Here is a 20,544-nt window from a genome sequence, read left to right as displayed (position 1 = left end):
TTCAGTCAGTACTGCCGGTCAAAATTCTAATGCGCGTTTTTACGCAGAAAACTATGTTTTTCGAATCAGAAAAATTCATTGAATCCAAATATCATATTTAAATTATTAAATTCCGATTGCTAAATTTTTGAACCATATTCGCTCCTATTTAATTTATTATTTAATTAATTACGGTTAGACCGGGTTTTACAGAATGCATTCAAAGTTGTAATCTTGTAATTAATTGGCAGTTGCCTAAAGTGGATTATAAATATTAGGAAGTATTAGGGAATAAAGGTTGGAACTTTTACTTAGAAAATACTCAAGCACACTCACATCCCAGGAAATTCCTGAATCTGCAATCGAGTAACTTTTCTGTAGGGTTCTTTCCATCTTTTCATTCTTTCAAGTTATCTTTCTGTAAACTTTACATTTCAAGTAAATTTATATTCCAAGTATTATTTATCTTCATTGTCCAATTCACATTCCTGCATTGTTAATTTCCAAGTCAAAGTCCTTTGATCTTGTCGAAGGCATTTTATTGCTTTCTTTTAATTTTAACGCAAACCTTTTTTCATTTAATCCATTTCTCTTTCAAAAACTTTATTTCCTTTATTTCATCTTTAATTTATAAAGTTTAATTTATCTTTATTTTTAAATCCAATCTAATCGAAGATACTTTGATGCACTTCTAAAAAATTGATACCTGTAAAGAAGAGTAGATTTCGCTTCCAAACTATTAGATATTAAACCACTATCAATTTACTAAAAATCGACAAAATAAATTGTATCTTAATTTTTGTTGTTAGGGGAAAATACATATAAAATGTTAGAAGCAACAGCTATAAAATAAAAGCCGCAGTTTAGTGAATGCTGATGATTTCCACTTAGGCGCATATACCTCAGACAAATCTATTTGGTTTGATAAGCACACACCGAATGTTATTGTGACTCCTAAAAGAGAATTAGGCATAAATTTTTCTTTTTCTTGGACAACGAGATAACAACTAAACACATATTTAAATTTTAAAATGGTCCCTAAGATTAGTGTCATGCACTAAAATCATTTCCGAGATTCTAATTGCATCAATTATATCTCTGAGATTGAAAAAAATGCATCTTATTAGTCTTTGACCTATTTTCCATTAACGATGTGATGACATGGCATGATGACATAGACTATAAGTGACACGTGTCACTTCAAGATTTGGCCACGTATAATGGTATGATGATGTGGTGACCAGTGACACGTGGCATGCTGACGTGAATGGTTGTGCCACGTGTCACAATGTTATTTGGCCACGTGTCCGTTTGTGCCATGTGTCGCAACAGTATTCGTCCACGTGTCATCCATTATGTCATCGTTGTATATGCACCAAATTAGTCCCCCATTTTATATTAAGTGACTCATTTTAGTCCCTAAAATTAAATGTCGTGCACCAAACTAGTCCCTTCACCAATTTTTTCTCATTTTTTTTAAAATTTAAAATCCCAACCAGTGTTTCACGCTAGCAGGGGACACAGGCTAGGAACGTGAACTCTCCCTCCAGGGCGTTTAATGCCATTTCTGGCGTTAAACACCAGCAGCAGTCCGTTAACCTATGTTGGTCCTTCAGATTCAAGTCCGGGTATCAATATGGTCCTTCAATTCTTTCCAACGATGACTAGACAAACGAAGTGTTGAGATTGTACTCTCCCTGCCATGCTGGATGATGAGTAAACGACATCGTTTACCTTTGGTGTCCAAACAAGTTAGAAATGAAGAATAGTAGAAGTAGAGAAGAAGACGAATACTTCATTTTAGGTCTCCATCATTTCTTCTCCCTTCATATACAAAATGACGACATTTCTGGCTTGTTTAGATGTTAAGGATAAACGACGTTGTTTACCCATCATCCAACGTGATAGGAAGGGTGTCATTTGAGCACTCCGTTTGCCTAGTCATCACCGAAAAGAGTCGAGAGACCACATTGGTGCCTAAACTTGAATTCATTATAGGTAATTTTGAATTTTAGAGACCAAAATAAGTAATCGCGTGAATTTCAGGGATTAAAATGGGGATTTAGTCATTTATTAAGAGTATGGGAGTTCTTTATTTTGTATTGTGAGTAAGAGAAAAAGTTATTTGAGAAAGTTAAATAAAAGTATATGAGAGATATGTTAGTTTAAAAATATATTATAATAATTAATTTTCTTTTTAATTTTTAAGAATGTGAATTTGTATGTAAAAATTCATGTGGTTTTATTAAAACGCAATCTCTCTTCCAATAATAAAATTAGAAAGTTTTTAACTTAGTCTGTATCTCGTTGGCTTAAATGAATTCCCATCCTCCAAATAAACTGGAAAGAGGACAAGTGGTGAATAACATATGGTGACAGAAAAGGCATTCACAAGATCATTACATATAAAATAAAATAAAAATTTTGCCAGTTTTCTACTTTTCTAGGTTCTAGCTGACCAACCACCCCTACTTTATTTTGTCCCTGTCCTCTCTTTTCTTGAGTTTTTATTACTTTAATAGCCATGAAGTCAGGAACATTCCCATATAAACATAGCACGGGTATGACAACAAAATCCATTCATACTGGAGAAGAAAATGAAATTTTAATTTCAAACTTTGACAGATGCATGACAATTTTTTTGACAATGCGTGACAATTTTTTTGAACTTGTATTCACATTTGATTACTAGAAATTAAACTAATATAACTTAAAATTGTTATTGATTTTCCTAGTAGACTAAAGTAAATCTTTTTTCATCCTTATGGGTAGAAATCAAAATATTTAAAAAGCATATTTATTTATTATTCAACTTTAATTAGCATACAATCTTTTTTTTCTTTCTCACATTTTAGAAAGTTAACTAATTCTGTTCGAAAAACTGAAAACACTTTTATTATCCCTTCTAATAGATTAGTAAAATTTTTCTATCCCATGTCTTCAATTTAAATTATAAGTAACACTCCAAATTAGATCTTAAAAAATTTTTAATAAAAAATTTTAGTTTCTCAATAAATTTTAATTATTAAATTAATGTTTTAACTTTTATTTTGTTAGACAAATCAATTTTTACATCATATTGTTTGTCTTTACAGAGAGACTAATCTAAAAATTTTCATTAAGTTTTGTTTTATGTTTTATTAAATAATGACAGAAATTAATTTATCTATTTTTTTTTACCAAAATTATTGTAAGAATTTATTTATTTAACAAAAGAGAAGATTACTGACTAATTTGGTGATTAAAATTAGTTGAAAATTAAATTATCCAATTAAAAATTGTTAAGAGACCAATTTGGTGGTAAAAAAGAGAGAAATTTTTCCATCACTACACTGGCATTGGTGGCATTGGTGATGAAGTAGTCCAAGTGTGTTCACACTGAGAATAGTAACACAGACGTTCTTTTTGACAGGTAGGTTCCATGTTCAATCAATTCAACACACACCAATCTATTCTTTTCAATAAAGGACATTGCTAACTGGGGTGGCATGACACATGCTTTACCTCCATAATGGTTTTGATTACACAAACAAGCAATGTAATATACGCAACAAAAAAAAACCAGAAAGTTAGGCCTCTAATTTCAAACCTTCAATCATTTCAAAACTGTTCTTCATAATAATAATAATGTACCTTAGTTTTCAAAACGTTCACTATACATTTTTCTTATTCTTATCCTCATGATCAGCTTCTGTGATCTTTCTTCTTCTGGTTCATAAGTGAGAAAGTGGTTATGAACTTTCCATGTCTCTTTTCTCTTCACTGGCCATTGTGGACAAAGATGCAGATTCTTCAAAGGGTAACTAAAATTCAGAGTTCATGAGAGAGCCAACATGAAAAAGAGATCAGAACAAGTTTTAAGAACTTTTGTCCAATTCATCAAGATGTGAAGAGAATTTATAGATGCAGAAAGCGAGGGACAATGTTATCATCTATAAAAAGTAATCCACAGAGAATTACTGTGAGTTTTCTTCTTCTTTTCTTGTTTGAGATTTTGCTTCAGTTAAGAAGAAACTAAAGGCGAAAAAAAATGCTACTTTGCACATTTCATGTAGCAATCTTTCAAAATGTTCTCAATTCTTATTTTTCTGTCAAATTTTTTGAGACCATAATACCAAACTTTGTTTCCAGAATCTTCAATTTTCAGCATCATTTTTTGTATCAACAAAATGAGGAAGTTCCTGGTTATAGCCTTATCTACAACAATATGCTTCATCGCTTTCGTGATATCCAAGATCTTGATCTCTGTTCTTCTCTACAAAAGATGGAAAAGAAAGCACATAATTTATGAAAATGGTTAGAAAAAAAAATGTGCTTTTTCCCCTACTTTGTTAATTAGAGAGAAAACAAGACTTTCTAACATACATTGATTGGATAATACAGAAGGAAAGATGGTAATCTTTAGATCTTCATTGCTGCAATCTCTTAAATCCGATGCAGTCTTACAGAAGACACGAAAACTGAGCAATAAAGACATCATTGGATCTGGTGGCTATGGAGTGGTTTATGAACTAAGACTAAATGAATCTGTAGCCTTCGCCGTGAAGAGGCTGAACCGGGGATCAGAAGAGAGGGACAATGGTTTTGAGAGAGAGTTGGAGGCGATGGCGGACATAAAGCATCGGAATATTGTAACTCTTCATGGATATTACATTGCACCACATTACAATCTTCTTATATTTGAGCTAATGCCAAATGGAAGTTTGGATTCCATTTTGCATGGTAAGTGTATGAATGGTTATATTTCTAACACGCTCCTTCGAGCAAGAGCTTCTTCTAGATTTGTTTGAATTTTTGTATAAGCCGCCTTTTCTATTTTTCTTTGCCTTATGCTATTTTTGTTTTCTCTTTTGGGGGATAACGAGGATCAAACTCTACACTTTTCGATCATAGAAGTTTTGATATTATGTTATAGAACTAGTTTTTCAAAAATTTAAGCTGATAGGAGGAAGCACATGAATGATTATATATGAGCAAACATTTGTTGGTTTTTCATATTAGATCTTATAAGTCATAAGGGTAGCAAGTGTTGTAGCCTCATGCACTAGGGTGCCTTTTGTAGCTTTTTCTTTTGACCAAGTGAAAATTTTAAGATTTGGATGATGTAATGAACATATTTTCTTATACAAAACAATCAAAATATGTGATCCAATGATAGAAATGGAATGTTCTTCAGCTACATCCAAGGTTTTGTAGAATTTTTAGCTAGTCAATTGATTACTGAATTTTGTTTTTCTAATTAATTACAAAGTTGAATACAATGGCAGGGAGATCAAAGGAGAAGAAGCATTTGGATTGGCCAACAAGATATAGAGTAGCTGTAGGTGCTGCTAGAGGAATATCATATCTTCACCATGATTGCATCCCTCACATTATCCATAGAGATATCAAATCAAGCAACATATTGCTGGATCAAAACATGGGGGCGCGAGTTTCTGACTTCGGATTAGCCACGTTGATGGAGCCGAATAAGACTCATGTTTCGACAATGGTGGCAGGAACCTTTGGATACTTGGCACCTGGTACAGACATAAATGTGCTAAGCACAATTTTAGCTTCCACAACACTTTAGTTCTAATTGCAAAATGTTTTTATGCAGAATATTTCGATACTGGAAGAGCAACTGTTAAAGGTGATGTTTACAGCTTTGGAGTGGTATTACTAGAGCTCTTAACTGGGAAGAAACCCAGTGATGAAGCATTTGTAGAAGAAGGAACCAAGCTTGTCACATGGGTAAGAACTGATTATTGTTATTTTCCTTTTGTGATTATGTTAATAGACAAATTTGAAATCACTGAGTTGTTTAAATTCTCTTTCTACTTGCATTTAAACATTAGAAATCAAATAGAGATTAAAATCATGAAAACTACTATAGCTGGGGGGAAAAAAAGCATTAAATCAATTCATGTTCAGTTTGAGAGTTGGATTGGCTGTGAAACACATCATTTGTTTAATACAGTATTGGAATAAGAACTTACCTAATAAAGAATCATTTTGTTAATATTGGGTATCAGGTGAAAGCTGTTGTTCAGGAGAAGAAAGAAGAATTAGTTCTTGACAGTAGCTTAGGGTCCTGTCCAATGCAAGAGGTAAACAAGGTGTTCAACATTGCAATGAAGTGTCTTGAACCAGACCCTTTGAATAGACCAAACATGGCTGAGGTTGTCAACTTGCTTGAACAAGCAGTATCATGCAAACATGTTACTACAACATTGCCATGTACAATTAATGACATGTCACCCTAATGTTTTGATGCCCTTTCCTATTAGTAATTCAGCATCAACAGGATTTTATTTTGTAACTACAGAGAGATGTTGATATGCAATGCAATAATGTTATTTGGAAAACCAAAAGTTGTACAACAATTTTTTTTCTAAAACAGTTATAGTATGGTTTTCACTAATTCTCTCAGGTTTTTTATAGTTGTACAAATAACATTCTTTTTATGCATTAACCAAGTGAAGCATATATTTGAACTGATATACTAACAAAGTGTGTCCTTCTAGAGAAGTAGTACCTCTATGGCTCTAACATAGCCATCTAAGCATGCAAATTGAAAAAAGTTTATATCCATGGACAAATCAAAATATGTAGATTCAGAAGAGGGAAGGAAAAAAAAAAAAGAGTACTTGAAACCAAGAACTTCCAACTCGCAGCACACCTTTACAGCATGCTTACATATACACTAGAACAAAATAGGTAGGAGCTACTGAATATATTCAAAGACAACCATTTCTAGAACCCATACTCTACTTTAGTACTTTCGATAAGCCTTCGGCCACTGAAGCTTTCAAGGAGGGAGAGACAGGATTATCACCAAGAAATACATCAAACAAAGCAGAAGCTACATTTGTTGATTCCATTGTAGCATCCACTGCAGATGGAAGACCCTGTGAGGAGACAGAAACCTGAAAATTGAATCACAAGAAACTTAGTTGGAATAGTATCATGCAAGCGAAATATTGAAGCTATAGGGTACATGCTGCAATAGCTCAAAAATAGTGTAGTCGAATATCCACTGGAGATATAAACGGAAAACAAACTTACAAGCAATTTGGAGGGGTTTGGCCAAGTCAAAAATATGAAAGTTCCTTTCCTAAGAGAAAGATTAAGGAAGAAATCGCGGAACGCAGACAAAGCAGATTCATCTGCAGTTGTAGGTTCTACAATTCTTGGTGATATTGCGTCACTTAAGGCGTCCCAAAAAGTTTTACCATCAACATCTCTGACCAGAATGATTTGCAATGATTTCTCAAGGGATGCTGCAACCATAAAAATACATGTATTTATCAACTTTATCTCTTTCTGTGTAACTCTAGCAATGTAAAAATAAATGAAGAAATCAACTTGTAGATTCATTACTTTGGAAAATGGTCTTGAACAAAGAAGAATCTCCTTGAATTGTATCTTTTGATTGCCCTTTCCAAACATTCAACTCACTTATGATAGATTGATTCAGATATAGGCCTGCGGCATAGACCTTGACTCCAATGATTGCAAAAACTTTCTCTCTGAATCCTGAAATTGTTGTTATTATTAATCAAAACTCATAGCATTTCTTGGAACTTACTAAGTTCTACTGTTGCCAATTCTCAGTGACCAAAAAGAGAAGACAAAAAGTTTCAACAAATATACAATAAAACCATAAAGATAAAAAGAATATATACAAAAATCTAAGTTCATAATTTTATTACGTTTAATTTCCCCATCCAATTAGTTACAAATTTGATGATTATATACAACTTTAACAAATGGCCAACAAAGAAAAATACTTTGATAACATCTTTTCAGAGTGACATTAAAGTTTTAACCAAAAATCTCTTAAAAGAGTTTGAATCTATGCACAAAGTTATCATCAATAACATGAATTTTTCGAAAAGGCAGTAATGATCACAATCAAAAGTTAATGTCTATGAAATGAAAAAAGATAAAAGTATGTTCATGATGATATCAACCGAATTATTTCCTTATTTACAAGAATAACACTTCCTTTAATGTGTTATAATTGTTCAATACCAATTATAGTCTTTTTGATCCTTTCTTCACTTGTTCAAAGCATTTATATCATCCTCATTTTCTAAAGTCATGTGAATATGTGATACAACGACAAACTAACCAGTTCCAAGCAAAATTAATGAATCCGAGCAACCCGGAACCATCAAAGATGTCTGAAATTTCACATTTGTTGCCGGTTCCTCCACGTATTCAGCATTCGTAGCTGCAGTTATCAATTACCAACCAATCATGTAAATTTTCAATTTCAGTTAACAAGACACAGAAAGAGACAGTAACAAATATATATATAATTATGGTACTATATCATATTCAGTCCAATTGTTAAAAAACTTCATAGCCACCTCTCTGCCACAAAACTTTCTTTTTCAAGGACATAAGGCCATTTTAACAGTCTAAATAGTTAAAACATGCTGCAGTGAAGTTTCCTAAAATGACAAATATTCAAAGTTCATACTCATCTTACTGAAAAAGCTGCAGTTGGTTTGGCAGAATCACCATAACAGCGACATGTTCTTTATTATTGAAAGCAAGTTAGAATTCTATCTCTTGTGATTGGATCACACAAGATGGCACATGAATTAAAACATATTTTAATATTAGAATGTTAAGTGTTCAGAAAAAGCAAATCTAACAGCTTTCTCCCTCTTTCAAATCTCTCCCTTTTGTTTAGTGCTGCAAAATTGGGACAACTCAACCAACTTTAGGTAACTCTTTACCACACACTATTGACACTTCGGTTTTGTCATCTTTGAATAAATCTCAGCAACTAACCCAAACAAAGAATTAAAAAAACTTGCCCCAGAATCTCCTACTTTTCTCAGTTTCCCCTTTCCCTTTTTTTCTTTATTGGTCATGTTCTTAAAGTTGAATATTTGCTGCACATGTTCTTAGAAGCAAGTGAAAAAGATTATTGTGCATCTCAAAAATCAATTTCGCTATAACCAAGTTAGCCAACAAGCAACAACAAATTAAATGCAAAATGTATTTTCCTCTAAAGACCAAAAAAAAAAAAAATATCCGAGTCTTTCGAAATAACTATCAAACTTGAATAAAATGGTATATTAGACAATTAATATATCTCAAGTTCTCAACAGAGGTCTGATAAATTATCATTTTGTCCGATTTGACGTTGTTTTAAAACAGTGTATTACTCATTAGTCTAACATTAAAGTTTACGATTCCACGTTTACGCATTGTTAATTTCCCAAGAAAGTGAACTCTAAAAAGAAAAATCCCAAGAAAGTGGCAAGTGCATTCCAAGAAGCAACTAAAGGAATAAACTAAGGCAAAAAAAGTTGGAACTAAAAAGGAGGGTTACTGATAAATTAAATAAATAAATAAAAAGTTGAAGATAAATGCAGTGACCACAGAATCTAACCAGCAGATGAAGCAGTTTCTGCAAAGAACAGAGTGTTGGGTCTTCTAAAGCTCCTGTAGAAAGTAAAATGCAAAGGGGAAGCTGAAAAGAGAGTGACACAGTGGCCATGATTCAATGGAAGAATTGAGTTTGAGGTTTTTGTGAGAACATGATTAGATCTTGGAAGGAAATTGATGGAAGGTGAAAGACATGGTGTTATAGTTCCAAGCATGTTAGTGTTGTTGTTAAGGTAATAGGAATAAGAGTGTGAGGAAAGGTTAATTAGTTAGTAATAAAATATAGAAAGTAGAAAGAATGTTTTGAGATTATTACAGCAACCAGGAACTGACACTACTTCTATCTATTACTTTGGTTGTTCCGTCGGAGTTTCGATATGGATAATCCAACTGTCGTGTTGTTGAAATAATTTATTAACTTTTAATTTTCAGTTTGATAGTTAGAATTTAAAATTTGATACATATTTCACAAGGATATGAATTTACGTCTTTTTGCTGTTCTGCGAAAACATATTCGAAAATAGAAAATACACATAAGTCTTTCTATAAATATTAAATAAGTAACATATTGTGCACTTTTTAATTTAGATGTGGGAGAGAAAATGGTGTAAAATGTAGATATGGAGTGTATAGTATTTTATGCAACTGTGGTGTCAAGAGCAAAAATAGGAGAGTCTGATTTGTGTACTTTAAATTTTTTTAATGTTTTAAACACAAATTAGAGGATCCGACTTCATCAAAATTTAAATTTTCTCTTCCATACTAATCAAATTGTCCGAAAACTTAATTTTTTTTATAAAGAAATCGAATGTTTTAAAAAAAATTTTTCTTGTATTTATATCTAACACCTACATTTTTTACAGTAATACACAACACACACATGCTTCTCATATCCAAAAAAATGAGTCACATGTGCATCAGTACATCCCTAAAGTGGCTAACTTTTTTAAAAGGAAATAAAGGGAATCCATTTTTTATAGCTAATTCTAAACAAGTTTTTTTCTTAAAATAATTTTTATTTATTCACTTTCTTCTTTATCCGCACTTAATAGAATTTGAATTTAATTTTATACAAATATTATTCATCCCCTCATTATTTTCAACAAAACCATCTCCAACTTTGGATATTCTATTTTTATTTTTGAAAATTTTTTAGCGTGATTTTAACTACTCTTTTGATTTTGATGTGTGATTTTAAATATTCATTTACATGTTAGTATGAATTAAAAATAAAATTTAAAAAACAATGTTGATATTGATTGAGATAGCTGGTTTTCTAGTTGAACTTATTATTTAAAAATTTAAAATAATATTGGTTAAATTTTCTTAAAAAGAATTAATTTATATATTAAATATATTATTCAAGCATATTATTCCTAAAATAATTCGAAATTTATTATAAATTTGTCTATTAATTTTTATAAGAGATCAACAAATATTAATCCTTTATCATAACTAATAAACAGATTTATAAATAGTCAGCATAATTTAGAAATCATACGTCCAAAATAATTATTACTCACTATTAGGGACGGATATAAGGGGGGCGAGTGACGGCCTCGGCTTCCCCAACTTTTTTTAAGAGTAATAAGTTATTATGTATAATTTATTTTTTTAAAAAAAATATTTAGTATTTAGTCTAGTATAAATAAAATTTCAGTCTAATTTAAATATTAATAATTTTTAATATCTAAAAAGTAAGTAACAATATTAAAGAAATTTAAAAAAGATATTATTACTAATATTTTTTAATTAAATAAAAATTTTTAAATATCATAAAGTGAATTCTTTTTCTTCTTATAGCCGTCTTTTTTTATTCATTTGGTATTAATTCTCTCTGTTTCAACTGCTACAATTAAGAGATTTTGTCAATATATTTTTGTAATACATCTTATATTATATAATTTTTTTACATAATTTTTAATATTATATGTGTTATTGGCCCCCTATAGTATCATTTCTGGATCCATCCCTGCTCACTACTTAAGAGAATTCTTCCTATAAAACTAATCCTGGTTTTTCTTTAAGGTCAAAATTATTTCAATTTCTTTTTGGTACATTAGATAATTCATTAATTAGAACTAATCTAATTTTTTAATCCAACGTTTTCTTCGCTATCAAAATTCAAAATAATACAAATTCTTTGCAAAGAAGTAAATGGTAGGTCTCAATATAAAATGGCCACAAAATAAAGGCCAATCCGACCTGCCAACTCCAAAGGAATTAATAAACTAATTTTTTTTTTAAAAATTAATTTGAATTGGTCTAATGGTTAATTTATTAGTCTTTTTAAGTAAGTGTTAGATATTTGAATCTCGTTTTGTGTTTGTAACAATTTATTAGCCAGCGGTAAATCTTTAAATAAAATTCAGATCTACAACAATAGTATTTGGCCTGTTGAGTTAGAAGATATCGTAAGAAATAAAAAAAATTAGCGAAGAAAAATAATATGAAACTATAGTTGAATGAAAATAACTCTTTAGATATGAAAACAATTTAAAATTCAGGTTTAGTTGTTTTATTTATTTATTGAGAACTAAATATTTAAGTTGTGGTTCAAAGAAAAAATTCAACCAAATTATGTAATTTAATATGAAAAATTCCTCTAAATAGTCTATTTATGCTCAATTATATTAAAATAACAGATAAAATGAATGTGGTTTAGAAGGTTGTATTATATATCTAATGTCTAGTTTTGAGTTTCTGACATGAAAAGCACATTTTGATCATATGATCTAACTGTTTTGGTATGCCTGATCATATGATCTAATTGAGTAGCAACCAAACCAAATGGTTTAGTTTGATTACATTTTAAAATGAATTGATTTCCCGAACCAAACCAAAATTCCAAACCAATTTGCTATAAATAGTTTATTGAGTTCATCCACCATACCTAAACTACTGCTATCTTAGATTTTTTTTCCCCCTTAGAAATTCCAATTAACTCAGCTTACTAATCAAGTCTCATTCAACAAAGATTAATGACTTACAGGTTACAGCAGTAATAGCAGTAAAGTATAATAATGTTTTAGCAACAAGGACCGTTCAACAACATTATAATAAAACGTTAAATGAATAATATAAAACAATGGTGGGTCAGTTTTACATTGTCACGCATAACGGTTCTCTTTCTCCAATAATTGCCCGTTTATGCAGCTAGAAAAGCAAGCATCCAAAAGACACCCTTCACTGCCATTGGCCACAACACATACACAGAAGTTGATGGCACTTCACGTGCATCCACAACTTCCTTTTCTTTTCTGTTCATAAAAGTTTGTGTTGATCTACATCTACTACACTATATTAGATAGTGCTGCTCTATTTAGTATTTACCATACAGGTAGTGACCAAATACATATACAAATAAAATTATTTTCCGTAAAAATACTAAATAGATTTCTAAGTTTTTATTGCAAGTATAATTAAATTTCTTGACTACTGAAAAAAAATAATAATAAATTATTTTATTCAGAGACGTAAGCCTTTCTATTTAGTAAACATAATTATGTCTTGTTTTTACAATAATCTGGAATATATTTATACTTTTCTTTGATAACGCGAAACAATAATAGCAAATAAAAATAAAAAATGTTGTCAAATTATTTATAGTTTTATTCAAAAAAAATAAAAAAAAAGAAAAATAACTGCAGTTTTCCGTTATTAAGCATAATTTATAAAAACTTCTTATAAACTATCTACTAAAAAATATTATGTACACATTAAAAATTAATTATTATATATGTTTATTATTTAATTAATTTTTAATATATATTTTATATTTTAATATATATTATGTTTGAATAATTGATTTTTAATATACTAGAAAACATGGCGGTGTTAAAATAGCCATAAAACTCGAACTCAGAATTCAGAAATACATTCTAAGTAACCCTTCATAACATGTACTCCTGTAGTCCTGTGCCAGCATTCCAGGTGCAGTTTGTCCACCTCCTTTCTTTTTTTAACTGTAGCTACCTTTTCCTCTTTGATGAGGTTCCTCACCATAACAAACTCTTATTAATAATTAATTAATTAATTAATTAAGTTGTCCAACGTCTCTGATGACTCTTAGTTAGCTGTTAATGTAGCCGTTATGCTGACCATGACCCTCTGCCTTTTCCCTTTTCACCCATCCCATTCCTATTTTCACTTATAAAGGCCCCTATCCTCTTACACTCTAAATTCTAACACACATACATATACCCACTTTCTTCTTTCTCTCTTCATCATTGACCTATAATTCTCTCACTTCAGTAGTAGCAGCATTTCACTTCAGAAAAAAAGTACATTACAAACCAGCATCTACAGCATTATATAACAAATAACCATGGCTAAAGTTGCTGCTCTTCTTTCTCTCATGTTCTTATTGTCTATCACATCAAGTATGTGTCAGTATAAAACTGCTAGTGTTTTCTTTTCTTAGATTTCTGTTCTGAATTTCGGTGGTGGTGGTTGTTGTTGTTGTTCATATGAATATTGAGAACGAATTTAACAAGTCATCAACATTGGTCTGTTTTCGTTTTTTTTTTTGGTTTTGTTATATTATTACAAGAATCTGTGTTCTTTGTGGGTTTATAATGCGTTTTCTGCATGGTTAAATTAAAGTTCACATTGTTTTCAACTCTAAATCTAAACACCTCAATGTGTTATGTTTAGTTGTGATTTCTCACCTAAGCTTTCCAGATCTATGCAGGATTTTCTTTAATTCTTGCCTTAAAAATTCATAGTGTATTAATGGATTAGTGAAGCATCATTGAGTAGCATATGCAGCTAGATACTATTAGATCTATTAGAGATACTGTAGTTTTAGATAGGTTTTGGAATTAATTACTATTTGGTTATTTTCCTATTTATCTTTAGTAAAAAAATTCATTTTCTTTTTTATTTTTCCTTCTAAATTATTTTTTATCTTCCTTTGTTACTATAAATTTCAACATCAACAAGTCAAACTATCACTCTTTGTGGAGTTCAAATTATACACTAATAACAAGACTTAATAATAGTTTCATTTCTTATTTTTCCTATTTTGATTTGTGCAGGTATGAATGTGATCAAGGCTAATGGGCAGGTAAACCATAACAAAATTCATTCTAAGGAAAAAAAAAAAAGAAATGTAGACTTGTTACTAAAATTGATATTTTGACCTAATTAATTAAGTGAACTTGACAGAAAACATGGTGTGTGGCTAAACCTTCATCAGATCAAGCAACACTTTTGTCCAACATCAACTATGCATGCTCTCAAGTTGATTGCAAGATTCTGCAGAAAGGGTGTCCCTGTTCTACTCCTGAAAGTCTCATCAACCGTGCATCCATAGCCATGAATCTCTATTACCAATCAAGGGGAAGGAACCATTGGAACTGTGATTTCAGAGCCTCTGGCCTAGTTGTTGTTACTGACCCTAGTAAGTTATACGTTTTACTTTATGGGTGGAAACATAATTTTATGAAAAGTTGACAATATAAGATCATGCTCTCTTCTTTTTTATTTATTTATTTATTGATTGATTTAATTGCAGGTTATGGTAACTGCATTTATGCATAGAAATGGAGTTTACCGAAGTATACGCCTTGGTTTATATTTATACATAGGCAAAATTTGGTAGTGGATTCCGGTGGAGTGCTGTAATCTTCTTCTTGTTCTAGTAAATGTTCTTGTATCTTTATTATGTTGCCATTCTCAACCAGTGGATGGATATTTAGCCATATATATACGCGGCATTATATTTATGAATCAAATTTTGCCTTCTCTTGATTTTTAAATTTCGTTTATAAATTTATAGATATCCGATGTAGTAATAAAATGAAAGAGGAAAGAATTTTTTATTGAATTGTGGTTAAATAAAGGATCAACAAAGGGAATGGATGAGGCAAAGTTGTTAAAAAGACACATTAAAGGGGATTTTTTATGCTCTCTTTTATACACTTTTAACACATTAAATAATTATATATTAACTAATTTATAGTTAAAAATTAGATTAAAAATTTAAGGGTGAATGCTACCATGCCCTCTCTAAAATAAAGGATAAATTATCCCTGTGATATATATAATGTTTATAATTACAATTAAGTTGAATATTAATAATAATAATTAAGTATATATTCTCTACTTTTCTTTCTCTCTCGTGATTACTTAAATTTAGTGTAGCACTACAAGTTTGGTGGTGGTGGTGGCTGTTCACAAACCCATCAACAAGGTGCATAAGTATTCTCGTTACAGGTGACAACATTTGTGCCTCCTCCACCCTCTTCTGTATGGTGATAACATCCTCGTAGTTCGTTATCTGCAAAATTTTTGTCCCATGAAAATGATTAAATTCTTGTGCATAATTGTCACCTCATCTTACAAATTCTATTGTCTGCAGTTGAATTCGACTTGATCTCTACCTCATTAACAACAATGTTTTTAATCTCATGAGGATCCGAATCTACCATCCCTTGAAATTTGTATTTGACATCATCAACAACAATGTCTTTAACTTTGTTTATGACTTGAAGATCTAAAGAATCTTTCCAAATATCTTTATGACTTCTATCATTACGGACCATAACCTCTCCTCTACCTTCAAGTTCATCAATTGCATTCGTAAAGATCTCTTCCACTTCATAAAACTCATCTAGTGAATCACCTTCTATATATATATATATATCTTTTTATTTTAGAGAGGGTACGATAGAATTCACCAAAATTAAGACAATATTTAACCTATTTATAGTTAAAATTTGGATAAAAGAATTTTTAGAAGAGGCATTAAATATATTTTAAAGTTACACAAGTAACTTTAAATTTATAATCTATAAAAAATTGAGAAAATAATTTCCATCAACAACCCTATATATAAAATGGAAAGGTGAAAAAGATTTGTGTTCAATTTTCTGTTTTAAAATATCCTTAATCATATATAATTTATAAGGAACATATTTTTTTGCTACTACCAATATTTGAATCTTAGATATCTTAATTTGAGTTATAAATTACTTGTCATCTCAATCAATTTGATTTTTATTAATTTTATACATAACAAATAAAATAGTGAATTAATAAAAGCGTTAGTATCTACTAATACACTAATAATAATAATAAAATAAGAGGTGATATTAAATATATGACAGATTTCAATGTACGTATATATATCCTTACAAGATGTAAAAAATTCAATGTTGTAATCATATAATCATCAATTCTAATTCTCTCATCTAGCTATAAACTCACTCTCTCCTTCTCACATACACCTGAGCCACTGGTATCATTTATAAGATATCAGCACTATATCAATAGCAGAAACGTTTCGAGCTATGGCTAATCCAACACCAGCAAGTGCAAGTGCAGCTGTTAACCAAGCAGGAGTAGTACATAGTTTCTCGATTCCAATTTCAATTAAGCTAGATGATGAAAACTATATTTTTTTTAAAAGATCAAGCTGAAGCTTCAATTGAAGCTCATGAGCTCATGAATTTTGTTAATGGAATAAATGTTCCAAGACAGTTTCATTCAGAAGAAGATGAGAAAAATGGTGTAATAGTGGCAAAATTCAAGATATGGAAGAGACAAGATTCTTTAATTTCTTGAAAACTTGGCTTTTAGCTTCAATGACTCCATCATTTGCAGCAAGAATGGCAGGATGTTCAACTTCTCATCAGATTTGGCAGAGACTTCAGATTTTCTTTGTTGCACAAATGAAAGCCAAGGTCAGTTAAAAGCAAAACTCAGTAATACATAGAAGGTTGGTTCAATGGCAAATTACTCGTTAGAGATAAAGAAAAATGTACATGCATTGATCTCAGTAGGAGCTCAAATTGATGAATCGGCTCATGTTGAAGCAATTCTTGAAGGACTTTCTGAAGAGTTCATCTCTTTTATCACATCAATCAATACTAGAGACACGTCTGTCCAAATTGGCACTAGAAGCAATGTTGATGGCACAAGAAAAATGAATAGAGAAGTTTAAGAAACCAGAATTAATGATGACTAATGTAGCACAATTTCATCCAACTCAATAATGAAGGTATAATTCTGAATCTGCTTATAATAGTAGAAGAGGAAATAGAAATTTTTTCCAAAGCAATAGAGGAGGCTTCATGCAAAAAGGAAGAGGATATGACAGAATGAACTTTGGCCGAGCGAATTCACATCGAATAGTTTGTCATGTCTGTGAAAGAGCAGGTCATACTGCCCATGATTGTTAGTACAGATACAAAAATAACAGTACAACAGTGGAAGTGAAAGTACTTAGCCACATGGAAGAACCAGTGCCAATCTTGCTACAAGCAACATTCTTGTAGACCAAGCTACCATCTATGACCCAAACCGGTGTTTGGATTCTAGTGCAACACACCATATGACTCCAGACAGGAGCAACTTCTAAGAATTTACAAGCTACAATGGCAGTGAGCAATTAATTGTGGGTGATGGTAATGCTTTAGAAATAACTAATATTAAAATTGAAGTTCCCTTTTAAAACCATTTTCTTCTAAACACACCTTTACACTGAATAAACTGCTACATGTTCTCTAATTACCAAGAATCTTTTAAGTGTCCATAAATTTGTTTGTGATAATCATGTATGGCTTGAGTTTCTTCCTAATAAATGTTTGGTAAAATGTCAGGATTCCGAGGAACTACATCTCCAAGGAATAGTTAATCAAGGATTGTACAGCTTTGGTCAAGCTAATGCACAAAGAATAAGCCTAGCTGTACTCATTATCAATGTGCTGAAACTATCAAATTACAAGCTTTGGCACATGAGATTAGGCCACCATCTTCTCAAATTCTATCTAGAATTCTCAAAGATTGTAATATATCCTATCAAATTCCCTCCTCTCACTATAAGAAAATCATCAAAAACCGGCGAATTTTCCAAATAAATCCGACGATAACAAGTTTATCATTAGATTTACAGGCGGAAGTCATCTAATGGTATAAATTTCGCCAAAAAATACTTACTGTCAGATTTTTTTAGTCCGACACTAATTTTTGTCGGAATTAGCAGTGGAATATTGGGGTAGGATGATGAAAAAAATAGGACATTACCGTCGGATAAATCCGACGGTAATTCCGACAAGACGTTTTTTGGAGATTTTTTTGAAAAAAATATATTGGTTGTTACCATTGGTATATTCTGTGTAACACCCTCCCACACAGAGTCTTATGCATAAGTTATAAAATTGAGGTGGTAAGGTATTACGACCTCTAAAAGTAAGAAAAATATATATATAATAATAGTTGATATATATTTATATATATGTATGAATAATAAAAAGAGTGTCAAAAGATACAAAATATTTAAGCTTCAGGCTCAACCTGCAAAGACAAGGTTGGCCGGAAAATATTTACATAAATATACATAACCCAAAACAACAAAACAATAACCTGTTTTTCCACATTGAACTCTAAGAGGGACAAAGTAAAGTTAAACTTACAGAGGATAATCTAAGTACAGAATACTAAACTTACCAAGGTGACTCTCGACCTGCATCTATAAACAACAACATGTATACGATATGAGAACCGGAGGTTCTCAGCATGGTAAAAGTGCCCACATAACTAACATATAAGGTCCCGGAAAAGCCAAAAGCAATCCTAAAACTCCGACACTCAGATTATAAAACATAAAGATTCAAGACGAAAACCATAAATAGGGGTGGGTCTCTAAGACTCTTAAACTTAACCAACCTCTAACCAAAATCCTTAATCCTTCGCCTTTCCTCCAATTCCTCCAACTCTGGTGAAACTACAGACAAACAACAGGCAAAGCAAGCATAGGTAGAATACATATACAGTGGGTAACAATTTAGCAAGTAAGCAAAATAATCACATAGGGAAGTCCAATTAATGCAAAATCCAACAAGACACACAAATGCATATGATGCATACTTGTCCTATGGTTGATGATATCCTCTGTCAGTTATATAATCTAAGTTTTCACAAGACATTATATTTTAGTTACGAGAAACCGAAACCATATCTTGGCTGATTTCCTGATAAACCCATAACACCTCAAGCGTTCCCGCACCACAAGTTTCTAAGACTCTAAAACCTCACCAACGAAACTCGGCCTCCGAAACTTGACCTCAAGCTTCCAAATCCTCAAATTTGTTCCATCCAACACTCAATTTCAATCTATTATCATAATTACCACTATAATAAAAATAGAACTCACTAATTCAATATATATACCAAGGGTTTGAGGGTGCTTACCTTGTCCATAACTCAAATGAGCTAAGCCCGACAAAACTCACAAGCTAATTCGAACCTAAACAACGAAATCATATGAAATTCAACATGCATTCACATTGAATTTCGAAATTGGGAAGAAGGAAACTGAATCTGAGAAGTGAGTTTCATACCTAATCAAGAACTGGGTTTTGTATAGCTCGTCGTGTTGGTCGCTTTTATTAGTTCTTGTCATTTATTTTCTTGTTATTTACTTTTCTTGTCAATCATTAAATCAAACCCCTTGTTCTTCATAGCCAATAATTGATCACTTCATTGCAATTCCTTGTGAGACGATCCGAGATTTGAATACTTCGGTTAATTGTTATTGGGATTTGTACTTGTGACAACCAAACATATTAAAATTTGATGTGAGGATTGATTGTCGGTTTAGACTATACTATCACCGGAATTATTTGTGTCAAATTCCGAATCGGTATAAATCCTCTCTATCAATCACGCATACGTCTCGTGGTGCACGAAATTGTGATCTCAATGACGCCAACAACTTGGTACGCACAATTGTAATCTCAACTCTTTTTCACAACTTCGCACAACTAATCAGCAAGTGCACTGGGTCGTCCAAGTAATAAACCTTACGTGAGTAAGGGTCGATCCCACGGAGATTGTCGGCTTGAAGCAAGCTATAGTCATCTTGTAAATCTCAGTCAGGCGGATTCAAATGGTTATGGAGTTTTAATAATTTAAAAGATAAATAAACATAAAATAAAGATAGAGATACTTTTGTAATTCATTGGTGGGAATTTTAGATAAGCGTATGGAGATGCTTTATCCCTTTTGAATCTCTGCTTTCCTACTGCCTTCATCCAATTCTTCATACTCCATTCTATGGCAAGCTGTATGTTGGATGTCACCGTTGTCAATGGCTACTTCCTATCCTCTCAGTAAAAATGGTCCTCTATGGTTTCCAGCATGGCTAATCAGCTGTTGGTTCTCGATCAT

General features: G+C 31.4%; 3 protein-coding genes across 5 annotated transcripts; 2 read left to right on the top strand and 1 right to left on the bottom strand.

The window, feature by feature from the left end:
- Nucleotides 1–3,439: 3,439 nt before the first annotated feature.
- On the top strand, nt 3,440–6,382 carry LOC107459889 (receptor-like serine/threonine-protein kinase At1g78530). Of its 3 annotated transcripts, XM_016078193.3 has the most exons (6): nt 3,440–3,940; nt 4,111–4,275; nt 4,363–4,701; nt 5,247–5,501; nt 5,579–5,712; nt 5,994–6,382. In XM_016078193.3, exons 2-6 carry the CDS (start codon nt 4,149–4,151, stop codon nt 6,222–6,224), a joined length of 1,086 nt encoding a protein of 361 aa, XP_015933679.1. In that variant the 5' UTR covers nt 3,440–3,940; nt 4,111–4,148; the 3' UTR covers nt 6,225–6,382. The 3 variants fall into 3 exon arrangements, with proteins under 3 accessions (XP_015933679.1, XP_052107693.1, XP_020983960.1); XM_052251733.1 differs by lacking the exon at nt 4,111–4,275 and having other exon boundaries at nt 3,440–3,920; XM_021128301.2 differs by lacking the exon at nt 4,111–4,275.
- Nucleotides 6,383–6,449: 67 nt separating this feature from the next.
- On the bottom strand, nt 6,450–9,710 carry LOC107459891 (fatty-acid-binding protein 3, chloroplastic). Its single transcript, XM_016078194.3, has 5 exons — nt 9,374–9,710; nt 8,096–8,197; nt 7,342–7,497; nt 7,027–7,241; nt 6,450–6,887 (listed from the first exon to the last, which is right to left on the bottom strand). Exons 1-5 carry the CDS (start codon nt 9,582–9,584, stop codon nt 6,729–6,731), a joined length of 843 nt encoding a protein of 280 aa, XP_015933680.1. The 5' UTR covers nt 9,585–9,710; the 3' UTR covers nt 6,450–6,728.
- A 3,832-nt stretch (nt 9,711–13,542) lies between these two features.
- On the top strand, nt 13,543–15,131 carry LOC107459959 (major pollen allergen Ole e 10). The gene is made up of 4 exons (XM_016078281.3): nt 13,543–13,751; nt 14,409–14,437; nt 14,539–14,773; nt 14,888–15,131. Exons 1-4 carry the CDS (start codon nt 13,697–13,699, stop codon nt 14,911–14,913), a joined length of 345 nt encoding a protein of 114 aa, XP_015933767.1. The 5' UTR covers nt 13,543–13,696; the 3' UTR covers nt 14,914–15,131.
- Nucleotides 15,132–20,544: the final 5,413 nt, after the last annotated feature.

This window comes from Arachis duranensis, chromosome 7, assembly GCF_000817695.3.
Source record: "Arachis duranensis cultivar V14167 chromosome 7, aradu.V14167.gnm2.J7QH, whole genome shotgun sequence".
NCBI lineage: Eukaryota > Viridiplantae > Streptophyta > Magnoliopsida > Fabales > Fabaceae > Arachis > Arachis duranensis.
This window is presented reverse-complemented; position numbering and strand designations above follow the sequence as displayed.